At 40.7% G+C, this 12,342-nt stretch overlaps 1 protein-coding gene across 1 annotated transcript in view; it reads right to left on the minus strand.

The window, feature by feature from the left end:
• The window catches only part of DCP1B (decapping mRNA 1B), a 54,085-nt gene extending 42,787 nt beyond the window's left edge, over nt 1-11,298 (minus strand). Inside the window, exons 1-3 of the mRNA XM_044228474.1 lie at nt 11,149-11,298; nt 4,518-4,558; nt 236-363 (exon numbers count right to left, since the gene is read on the minus strand). Coding sequence (XP_044084409.1) covers nt 236-363; nt 4,518-4,558; nt 11,149-11,298 — 319 coding nt within the window. The remainder of the gene's footprint in view (nt 1-235; nt 364-4,517; nt 4,559-11,148) is intronic.
• Nucleotides 11,299-12,342: the final 1,044 nt, after the last annotated feature.

A 12,342-nucleotide genomic window follows, 5' to 3' on the forward strand; every position in this document is an offset into this window, starting at 1 on the left:
GTTCATACTACAAACAAGTCTAGCTGCAGAAGACAGGGTTCAAATACTTAAACATCATCCTATGCACATTGTTTTCACTGAAACTTTCGTGAGGTAGGAGCAATTTCCTTAACTGGACTTGCGTATTTCCTAAGTTAACTGATGCTGACACAAACACAAAGACAGCTACTGTCAATTTTATACACTTGGCCAAACTGCAGAAATAAAACCACCCAATGCATTAAGAAAGACTCACATCTGGCATTTCTGTAGAGAAGGAAAGGATCCTGGAGCTGGAAATCCAGGTCTTTAGTAATGGGTTCTGTCCTGTTTTCCATGCTCAACCTATTCATAATGGTGAACCCATGCTTTGGAGAAGCAGACCTAAAAATCGCAAGGGGTAGGGATGATATCAAAAGACAGATTATTCCACAGAAGTACACTTCAGTAGAATTACTATTCGAATATGCCTCTCAATCTTTTTGTATGTATATACAGCTTTGTGCAGACTGTACACATAAAAACCAATGATTCTTTACTATTGGCTAACAGTACTAATGTACTAATTCATGTACTACTTCATATGTAATATATCCAGTGTGACTGCCCTTGCTGTCCCTTTAGCAAAAGCAAGTCCTACTTATTTAGCTATGTTTATATAGGTATCTTGCTTCCCTCTCTAGGTTGTAAATACCTGCAGAAATATTAACCACTTAAAAAAATTACTAACAGATACTTCTAAAGAATCTTGAGTGCACATCACAATCATACGAAAAAATTTTTCATAGAAAATGTTAGTGTTGGTTTGAAATTGAAGCTGTAAAATCTCTTAAAAAAAAAATGATGCCCCTCTGGGTCAATGAACCCGTGATGAGATACAGTACAATTAAAAGATCACAGAATTTAATTCAAGAAGCAGCTATTTCGTCTTCCTCGTAAAGGAAACAACTTCATAGATAAACTACTATAAAAGTTTTTCCTCCATAACAGTGTGTCATTTAGTGACTTTTTATTTTTCGTTTCAGTGAATAAACCTTCAGTGCCTACTCTCTGTCAGGCAGAACCCAAATTACACAGAGTGTAACTCTAACAACTACATGTGCATTTGTCTACTCTTGGGTGACAGCCATATAAGTAATCCAACTGTGCAACTTCTGGTGACAAATGAAACACCAAATGCTTCTACGCTGAAACTGAAGCAAGCAGAATTCATTTATTTACTTTAAACTAGGGCAGCAGGGTAACCAACCCACAGAAATGTTCTGAGCGATAGGAAGAAAAGGTGTTTATGTTTCAGTTTTATTTCAAATTAGCCATTTGATGCTACTAACGAAGTAAAATACAGCTACAGTACTACTACAGAATTTTGAGACCTCCAAATCTAAACTTGATGGAAGCCAATTCTTGACTAACTTATTTTATAAAAAGGTAAAGCAGTGGTGGGCATATGATCAGTATTAGAAAGAGTCACGATAATCATTTCAACTTAAATTCCAAGGAAGAAGGAAAGAGTTCCCAAGATCTCTCACACAGAGGGTCCTCTGCAAATGTCAAGTTCAAAAATCACCAGTGGGTGTCTCTATGAACTCTCTATTACAGAAAGCAAGCCATGGCAGGAAATAAAGAAAAAAAATTTTAAATGGGATTAGGCACTTCTATACAGAATCAGAATTTGATTCTTCAGGTATTTCATTATCACAACAGGACCTCACCTCTCTAATGGTATGGTTACTATACCATCTCATAATTTATAAAATAGGCTCGGGGGATGAATATGCCAGTTCCTCCAAAGCAATATCCATAACAGAAGTTAAAATACTATCACCAGCAGCCCCATTACCTGTACTAAAAACTCCCCTCTGACTTTTATGAGCTTTCTGTCATTCTCTACTGAGGAAAGACCTCAACATGTTAGAATCTGGCATCTATCTGATGGCCCACCCCCAGGCAAGAGGGGAGATGGGGAAAACTCCTATTCTAGAGGAGTTAGATTTGGGGAAGAGTTTAAGGAACAAGGAAAGAGTTGTTTCTCTACCTATGGTTGAACTGACAGTTCCATTTGGAACTCAGAGTATATTAAGAAATACCTGAAAATGTAAACCTTCAATTGGTGTGGGTACAAAAGAGAAAATACTTGCAGTCAAAAAGAGAGAGAGAGAGAGCACCTACTAAAAATCCCTAAAACCAATCATTAGCATATATTAATACACCTTTTCTTTCACTTCTCAAAAGAGTAATACTTGTATGAAATGAATGAGAAATGCAGTGTGTGTGTGTATGTGTATGTGTGTATGTGTGCGTGTGTGTGTGCTTTATATAAGTCAGAGTTTATCTGTTTGGTTTTCTTTTCACACTTGAAAATTCTCAAGAGTAGTCTATACTCAGTGGTATTCTCTGGTGTTTCAGAATGTTTCAGAACATAATGTAAACCAAAGCAGCCAATGGCTCTTAGGCATTCCCACCACTTTTCTAATAAACCAACCTCCTCTACCTACCCCAATGGTCTTGCCCATCTGTTCCTTTCTTTCCACTCCCACTGTGGCTTCCGCCTCCACTGACACACTCTTCTGCCATCCTTGCACTGGGCCTGCAACCCGCCTCTCTGCAACATTCTCATTTTGCTTGTGTCTACATGGCTGACTGTTCTCTGTATCTCTGGTCGTGAAAACTCAACCACTAGCCCTCATCACTTTCTTCTCCTTCAGAGAACACTTGTACTCTCATGGCTTCAATGACCAGTTTAAGGCAGGTGACTCGAAGCTCTGTATCCCCATCCCTAACCTGGCCTGTGGAACCTGGCTGCTCATTCAAATTCCCTGCTATCACACCAAAATCATTATTTCAAAATAAAATTATCTTCAAACCAGATTCTCCACCTCCTATCTTTCTATTCTGCTTATGGTTCTTTCATTCTTTGTCTTCTATTTCAAAATCTTAGTTAGGGACGCCTGGGTGGCGCAGTTGGTTAAACGACTGCCTCCGGCTCAGGGCGTGATCCTCGAGTCCCGGGATCGAGTCCCACATCAGGCTCCCAGCTCCATGGGGAGTCTGCTTCGCTCTCTGACCTTCTCCTCGCTCATTCTCTCTCTCACTGTCTCTCTCTCTCAAATAAATAAAATAAAATCTTAAAAAAAAAAAATCTTAGTTGGTTTTTTTTTAATTTCATCATTCCTTCTATATGTGCAATCTTTCAAGAAATTTGTTCAGTCTCAGCTTCTACCATTCTAGTTCATACTCTCATCATCTCATATCCACTCCACTGCAATAATCTTCTCATTGTTCTAAGTCCAACTTCTAGAACCAGTGCGTCCTCATAATGCTAATACACTGACTCTCCCCACACACTTTGCCATAACTCTGTTATTTCCCTGTTCATAAACCTTCAGTGACTCCCTACTGCTAAGAAAATAAATTGCAAAATCTTTGGTCTGACATTCCAAGCCAGCAAAATCTCTTTACCTTTACTGTCTTCTAACTGATATAAACCAGGATAAATTCTCTGCAGCCAAAAGTCGTTTTCTTTACTGTCCCTTCACCACACTAGGTCGTATGCCTCAGCTTTCTCCATCCTTCCTGCTGAGACAGCCCTTCCCTCTCTTCTGTGCAAGTGCTACCTTATTCCTGAGGCCTACTTGAGATGCACCAATTCGATCAAGTCTTCCATAATCACAGAGGCCCATTAATTCCTTATAACCTATCAACTGGAGCTAAGAATAGGCTATCCATTGGGACTTATCTTTATTTTTTGGTTATTTTTATTTGTTGTTGGGGGGGAATGGTTTACCTTTAAACGTGAAAGTGTAAAAAAAAAAAATGTGTGTGCATACATGCACACACATGCATTTTCTGTCTCCCCAATGAAGCTGTTAGCTCTAGAAGGGTTTGTACTAGCCCTTTGTATTTTATCTTCGTCCTCCCACTGAAAATAATGGACAGTTTACGTGAATGTTTATACGAATAAAACATTGAACTATTAAGACAATATGCATACTATGTGATATTAACAATTTCTCATACAAATGACAAAAAACATGAATTTATCAAATTTATCCTGAAATATACTCTATTAACTATATAACAGAGGACTCAAAGACATCTTTAATTTTGGAGCACACTTCTTTAAAGAATCAATGACGGGGGGTGGGGAGAGTGACCAATAAAACCTTTTTCTAAATAGTAATTAAAATATCTAATATTCTTAATAGTGTACTTCTAGCTTCTTGCCAATGAATTATATTCAAGGACTCTTTACTACTCATTTGAATTAAAGGATAAATATTTAATACTGTTTTAAAAAGAACACAGATTTAAGTTCTTCAATACTGGAGTTTAAATTACATTCTGAAATTAGTATTCCTCATACTATACCAGGTGACATTACTCAGTATTCCCTTCCTTGTATCACTAATAACTTCAAACCAAGATTCAGGTTTTTTCACTTCTCTGTGAAATAAAACTACATTTGAAGAGCAACACAACCGAATTAAAAGATTCTTTCAAAGACTGTCAGTTTCTTCATAAAAGAAAAATACTCTTACCTTGTGTAAACAAATAAGGTTCCTTCCACATCAGTCTTTTCCTAAAAAACAAAACAAAACAGCAAAATGTGTATATTATCTTCATTAATAGGCACTTTCACAGAAGTTAGAGAATAGTCAGTTTTAAGTAAGGCCAAATCCACTTAACAGGAGGGTTTATTCTTAGGGAAAGGAGAAAGGCAGGTTTTCAGCCAGGTTGTGGCTCTGCTCATTAGGCAGCAGGAAGCAGTCCTTCTACTTTTGTCACTCACGAAATAAACCATCATTCTCTCTCTTTACCAAAGACAGGGACAGCAATACACCTCTGGCTAAAGCAATACAAAAATAAATACTCTCCGTGGATTTCCTTTGAAAGAGGAGATAAGTGTGCTGCCTTGTCCTCTACCCTGTGACCTGGGTATGTGGCTGCAGAAGTCACTAGTGTCTGCATTTCATTATCCCCCTCTTTATTTTCTCGGTTCATCTTCTATTGCCATATCCTGACACCAAGGAGAGCAGATCTTCTGTCGATAAGCCGACTTTGACTACAGCACAGAAGAGAGCAACGATGCGGTAGTTTTCAGACAAATTAATCACCAATGTGGTGTGGAATATTTAGAGTCTCTATCGGATCTTTGAAATCAAGTTAGAAACATTGCTAAGCTAGGACTCAAGAAATCTGCCTGAGAGAAACTGGTTAAGTGGTAAAGTGAAAGTGATGAACTATCATTTCAGTTCATTTGGAAAGGCTCTCTTCCATCTCTCCGAAGACAGGAGCCCAGGCCCTGGTGAAAATGTTCATTAGGGGGCGCCTGGGTGGCTCAGTGGGTTAAGCCGCTGCCTTCGGCTCAGGTCATGATCTCGGGGTCCTGGGATCGAGTCCCGCATCGGGCTCTCTGCTCGGCAGGGAGCCTGCTTCCCTCTCTCTCTCTTTCTGCCTGCCTCTCCATCTACTTGTGATTTCTCTCTGTCAAATAAATAAATAAAATCTTTAAAAAAAAAATGTTCATTAGTACAATGTATACTTTAAAAAAAAGTTTTGTTTTAGCTAGTCATTATATTATAATGCAGAATTTAAAAGGTACATTTGCTACTTATACGGTTTAGTTTCCCCATTCTATCTAACCTAATATTTAATTATTAATCTCTATTATGAAAATTTTTCAAAATTTAAGTATTCTGTAGTTTTGGGGGGAAATGCACTCTTTAAGAACAAGGGCATATATAATATTAAATGATAACTTTTTAAAGGCACATAAAACATTGGAAGCATGACCCCCTCACATGCTCAAGTAATTTCGGCAATTCTCTTGGTCACCTTACTCCAGTGGGTCTTAAGGTATAGACCCCACATCGGCAATATCAGCATCACTTGGGAACTTGATGGAAATGCAAATTATTGTATTGGGCTATTCCCCAGACCTACAGACTCAGACTATAGGGGTGATGTGCAGCAGCCTCATGTTCATTAAGCTGTCAAGTGATTCTGATGTGAAAATGGCTGTCTCAGTTAAGTAACATTCTCTGCCCAAAGAACTGTACTAGGAGTCCTGAAATCAAAATCCATTATGTCCCAAATTATGTCAAACATCATCAAACACTGTTTTTTTTAATCAAAAATTTTAAAAAGATTTTATTTATTTATTTGACAGGGAGAGATCACAAACAGCAGAGAGGCAGGCAAAGAGAGAGGGGGAAGCAGGTGTCCTGCTGAGCAGAGAGCCCCATGGGGGCCTCCATGCCAGGACCCTGAGATCATGACCTAGGCTGAAGGCAGAGGCTTAACCCACTAAGCCACCCAGGAGCCCCACCAAACATTGTTGTTTAAGAGCAAATGGATATTAAATTACTTAGCAACAAGAATTTTACTTCTCATAATAGAATATGTAATTAGAAATAAAGAATTTGTAACAGTTAAAATACTTTTAGTCAATCTTTTCTCTAATACATACACATTGGTAAGAAGGTTACAGTTTATCCTTAAAATGGATTTATTATAAAGTTTGTATAAATCACTTCAGTGTCCTGTGAAAAATATCTTTACTTCTCAAGTGTGGCCCCTTCCCACTATGCTTTGAAAAATAGAGTCGAAATGAAAAAAAAAAAACAACAAAAAGATACAGAAACATTTTGACTTACCTTTCCTCCTGTACACAAACATGGTTAACTCTTATCTCTTGAGAAATCTATATGCTGGGTGCACTTCAAGTGGTAAGAATTACCTAAACTGCCACAGTATTAATCACTGAGAAAATGGCCTCTATAGAACAATAAATAGTACCCAAACAGTCTAAAATTTGTAACCATTCCTGAAGTTCAACCACTTCAGTTGGCAAGTGTTTACAGTTCACAGAACCTTCAAGAATAAATGTGTAAAAGTTAAATATCCTGTATTATTTGCTACATTGATAAGAAGCTGAAACAGAGATACAGGTTAAGGAACATGCATCACGAGGACCACTCGCTGCAAGGCCAAACACTTCCGTTCTTCCAGTATCTGACCTCAGACTTTTTCATCTTAGCGATCCAAACACATAAAGCTAATAGCTTTTGAGTTGCTTCCCTTCCTCCTGAGGTAGCAACGGAAACTACCTTTTCTTAAGAAAGAAAAGAAAAGAAGACTTCAAGCCCAATTTCAGTTTTGAAAAATTCAGAATCAGAAATGTAAAAGGCATGTCCTAAAATTGTCCTCCCAACTTGCAACATGCAATTTATTTTGATTCCACATATTAGTGAAATCAAACAATATCAGTACCTTTCTCTGACTTATTTCACTTAGCACAGTGCCCTCAAGGTAATGGACCCCACCTCTTCATTGAAAGTGTTAAAGAATTTGTGGCCTCCTTCAACTGCAACAGGTTCTTAAAAAGTTTGAAATTCCCCGACTGGCTCAGGGCAGACTCCCACAGCCCAATACCACAGGCCTAGTCTCCCTGTAAAATAAACATCAAGCAACAGCTTTCCAGAGTTTTCTTTGGGATCCAGACACATAACTGGGAAAGTCTGTACCAAACAAAATCCCCTGTGTACTTTGCCCACCAGGAGCATGGTCGGCAGCACTAACGTGTACAGGGGATTTCTTAAATCTTGATTATGAATACCTGGAATGGGATTCTTGCCAGGTCACATGGGGCTAACCAGTTTATTATTCCATGTCTCTGTTTCTTCACTGAAGAGAGATAACTAGCCTGTACCACGCAGATCTTTTGATTAAAAAACATATTTTAAGTGCTCTATTATACCTAGATAAAAGGGGCTCTGGAAATGTAAATTATGATCTATCAAGGTTGAAACAGCTCAAACTGATGCATTTTCCTAGCCCCTCCGGTGTTATCCAGGGGCAACCAGATTTTTTTTTCCCCCTTTCAGGGCAAAGCTTAGGTTTGGGGTTTTGGAGTATAGTTGGAACAAGATTTTATTAGATCCTCCAGGCAAGGAGGACTTCTGTGTTAAATTATTAGTTTGTAGTCATGGGGAATTTTAGCTAGAATTTTAAAAGTACAATTTAATGATTTAATATTACACTCTATTATAAAATCTAACATGTATTAAAAAATTAAGATAAAAAAATTAAGATCAAAATTTAAAATAGTAAGATGGAATATAAAATTGTGTTAGTTGGCAAATTATTGGGACTCGGTACAGCATTTGACACTTTTGAAACCACCCAAAGCAATCTCTGTATTACTAATTATCTATGTTAACACAATAAGAAAGTAGGCCTCCATTTATCCCCATAAACCTCTCTCAATCATGCACATAGCATATAAGTCACCTATGAAGTCTTTAAGAGAGCAATGCCTGGACTTCACATCCTGAGATACTCATCTGGCAAGTTACACTTTTTAAACCTCCAAGTGATTTCGATACACAGGAAACTGAAAAACACTAGCTAGAAACAGGACAACAGTCACACTAAGGCAGTTTCTCAAGCTCAGCACTTCTGACATTTGGGGCCAGATAAATCTTTGTCATGGCAGCTCGTCCTGCATAAAGGATATTTAGCAACATCCCCAACCTCCATCCTTTGGATGCCAAGTAGTATGTTCCTTCTTAGTGTGACAACCAAAAATTCTGGTCACTGTGCCAGATGTTCCCTGGAGACGAAAGCAAAACTAGCTACGAACCACTGCTCTAAGGACTGAGAGGTGAAAATCCATTCTTCAAATGACATGTAGGTACTTGGGGGGAGCAGTCTTTCCAGATTATGAATGGGAAGTAGTTCTGTTAAATTCCTATTCCAGGCATGACATAATCTTTCTTAATCCTTCCTTCAAACACCTCATTTTCTGTCTACCCTTCATTCCTAATACCTCCTGCTCTGAATGCCTGAAGTCATTCTTCATCTATTTCAGTGTAGTAAGAACTCCCCTTCTTTACCTCCCATCTGCTTTCTTGCATATACTTTCACTTCCAATCTCAAGAATGTTCTTTCTGCTTTCAGTAGGTTTATGTTCAAAAGGCTCTCATCCAGAGGCCCTGAGTGATGGCGTATGGAGTCAGGGGTGACAAACTGTTCACCCTCAGCAACTGCTCTGCATCTGAACTAGGTCTCTTTTTTCTGGCTACCACAGCCTTGAAGATTAGTACTTTGAAAGAATGACCTTTTACTGAATGAATTATGCCCTGTCTGAAGGCAACAAGTCCAGGAAGCAGGAAAACATAACTCCTGTAAATAATGCATTGTGACACTTCTACCTTTTGATGAGGCTTTAGAAGGACTTTACTGGCTATCTAATAAACCTCTAACTATCTGAACAGGTATCTATCACAGAGATCCTGTCAAAAGCCTACAGGAGACAATTATTTTCCAAGAGGAATGCTGTCCCCTACATGTTCACAATTTCTCAAGATTCCTCAGACTCTAATCCCACTGTCAGGTAGGCTCACATTACTGTACATCTGACTCTTTATCTCCCACAAAACTACCTTGACAGAATTAACACAGTACCCTTTGGCATCTTCTTATACAGCAGTGTAATAGCAATGAAATATGTAGAATATCTTTGTATTTTTTCTAAATTGCCACTGATGAAATCACCCAGTACATTGCTCTATGTTCCTTACATAAAAACCCAGGTGACAAGTTCCCCTGAAAATGAGGAGGAAATAAGTAAGCTCTCTGCTGACCAAGTGTTACAGACTGGTGAATATTAAAGACGTCTCCCCATTTTCCTTTTCTGCTTGACAACTAGGAGTACAGACCTAAATTCCTTGCTGTGTTCCAGCAAAATTCCTAACTTAAGAACTTGGGGTAATGGGTTGCCTGGGTGGCTCAGTCCTTAAGCGTCTGCCTTTGGCTCAGGTCATGATCCCAAGGACCTGGAATCCAGGCCTGCACCAGGTTCCCTGCTAAGCAGGGAGCCTGCTTCTCCCTCTCCCACTCCCCCTACTTGTGTTCCCTCTCTTGCTGTGTCTCTGTCAAATAACATCTTAACAAACAAACAAAAAAAAGAACTATTATAGGTAAAACTATTTTCATCTCTTCCATTCTAGGGCCTCTTTTTAAAATCTTTTTACTTCTCTTAATTATTTTCAGGTGAGTTTTTAAATTACAGCGTGGTCAAGGTCCACACTAGAGAGAAGTGGGCTATGTAAATGAATGCAAATGTTAAAAAATATATTAATTTGTTCAATATGCATGTCTTCCTTGATTGAATTTTGATGTCTTAGAGAATACATTTAAATCACCTGAAATTCATTCATCCTGGCCCAGTGTTTTATACTGTTTTCCAACTTATTTTAAAATGATGGATGGTTATGTAATGGATGGATTATTATTTGGGACAAAAATTATTATGAGGAAAAGAAAAATTACATTTCCCTCTATTCAAGTGGGTTGTTACAAAATTTCACACGCAGTAATTGCTGCAAAGGAGTCAAGTGTCTTGGGCTCTTACCCCACTGTAATTGTGAGGAATTTCACAATTTCATCCCATTGCTATTTATTGGGTTTCTGCTCTGAGAAATGCACTAAATAATCCGGCTCCCAAACGGACTCAAATTTCAAACTCATTCTGGTCTTGGTGGGCTATGGTGTAACGGTATCTCCAAGAGAGGCAACCTCCTTCGAAGTGTTAGACCCAGCCCCCATTTTGTCCTTTATTTGCCGATGTTTGCTCTTTTCTCGGTTGTATTTCCTGAGTTCACAAGTCCAATTTCTCCCCTCTGCCAAGGTCTGACTCCTCTTCGTCCCATCTAAGGCTGATGTTTCTGAACCAGAACTCGGCTTTTTTTTTCGTCCCCTCCCCTTACCTCCCCTGCAGCCACGTTTCACTGTGACAGACTCCTGCTTCACTTTCTCAGACTACAGCAGTTTTCCACCCTCAAGGCATTAGGTCCCCCTCCTTCCTTCAGCTCCAGGTCCCGTCCCTGATCCGTCTGGTATCCCCACGTGGGGTGTCGTAGATATTTAAGTCTTTTCCCCAACTTCAGGTGGCTTCTCAGAGCGGCTTCCCTCTTCCCCCAAACCCCCGGCATGGGGGTCTAGTTGCCACAACTTCGGCCTCAGGCCGCGATCACCACCATCCACCTCCATCCACCTCCAGAACGTCAGCGTCTCCTCCCACTCACTGGGTTCTGGAGCCCAGAGTCTGACGACCCCGTCCCCACCCTCGCCCTGCCTGCACGGCCCCGTCGCGTCTGCACGCACCCACTCGTTGGCCCGATGGCCGAAAGTGTACAGAGCCACCTGGCTGGCCACGTCCACGATGCGGTTGATATAGGGGTCGTGGCGCTGCAGGGCCGCCAAGCTGATGTCGCGCCCCTTTCCCACCAGGCCGCCCGCCGCCACGGCCGCCATCTTCCCTCCCTCCCCGACATCAACCCAGGGTTGTCGGAAGCCACTCTCAATAGATCGCAGAACGAGCGAGCCGCCTCGCAACCGAAAACACGCGGCGACCGCAAGGCCGAGGAGGCCTTCCTTCTCCAGCCATGCCCCCGCCCCCACCTCCGGTGACGGACGCAAGACATTACTAATCGATGGCCGCACTCCCGCCCCCGACGATCGTTGCCGGGGGCAACCGCAAGCCCCGGCTAGAGGTCTGAACCAGGGTCCCCTTCCCCAAGCGCTGTTTTCTTCTTACGTGAGCCTTGGAGCTGCACGCGCGCTTGGGTGTATCGCTTGGATGTGTTCGACGCCTTGGAGTGTCTTTGGCGTGCAGTGATCAAACCTGTAATAATAAATAAACGTCAAAAACTAGTAACTGAAGAGAAAGGGAACTGTGATTTCTGTATGTACAAACACCCAGTGGTTCTCAAAGCACGGAATTCCCCCGGGATTCCAGAGATCCTTTCAGGGGTCTGCCATGTGAAAACTATTTTCATGACAATACTAAGATTTCTTTGCCTCTTTCACTGTGTTGACATTTGCACCAGTGGTGCAAAAACAATGGGGGGGTAAAAAGCCAGGCGTCTCAGAGTGATTCAAGGCGGGGCAGGGCGGCAAAAGCCAGTGTCGCTTGAGGATGTTCTTCATAAAGCAGTAAAAATTATTAATTTTCTTAGAATTCAGCTTTTTGCTTCACTTTTTAAAGATTTATTTTTTGAGAGCGAGAGAGCGAACGGGTGTGCGAGTGGAGGAGGGGCGGAGGGTGAGAATCTGAAGCATGACTCCCAGCTGAGCCCTGATTCCCCGAAAGGAACGTCTCCTCACCTTGAGATCAGGACCTCAGCTAAAAAAAACCAAGAGCCCCTGGCTCAACCAACTGAGCTACCCAGGCGCTCCACACTTTTTAAATTCTGTGTCAAAACATAAGAAGTATGTGCAAAGCACCTGTGCTGAACACAGGAGTACCACATACTCGTCCCTAGGAAACCACTTCTGTGCTTGAGTTGCAAGCTGAAC

The sequence above is a fragment of the Neovison vison genome, chromosome 12, assembly GCF_020171115.1.
Source record: "Neovison vison isolate M4711 chromosome 12, ASM_NN_V1, whole genome shotgun sequence".
In the NCBI taxonomy this organism is placed as follows: Eukaryota; Metazoa; Chordata; class Mammalia; order Carnivora; family Mustelidae; genus Neogale; species Neogale vison.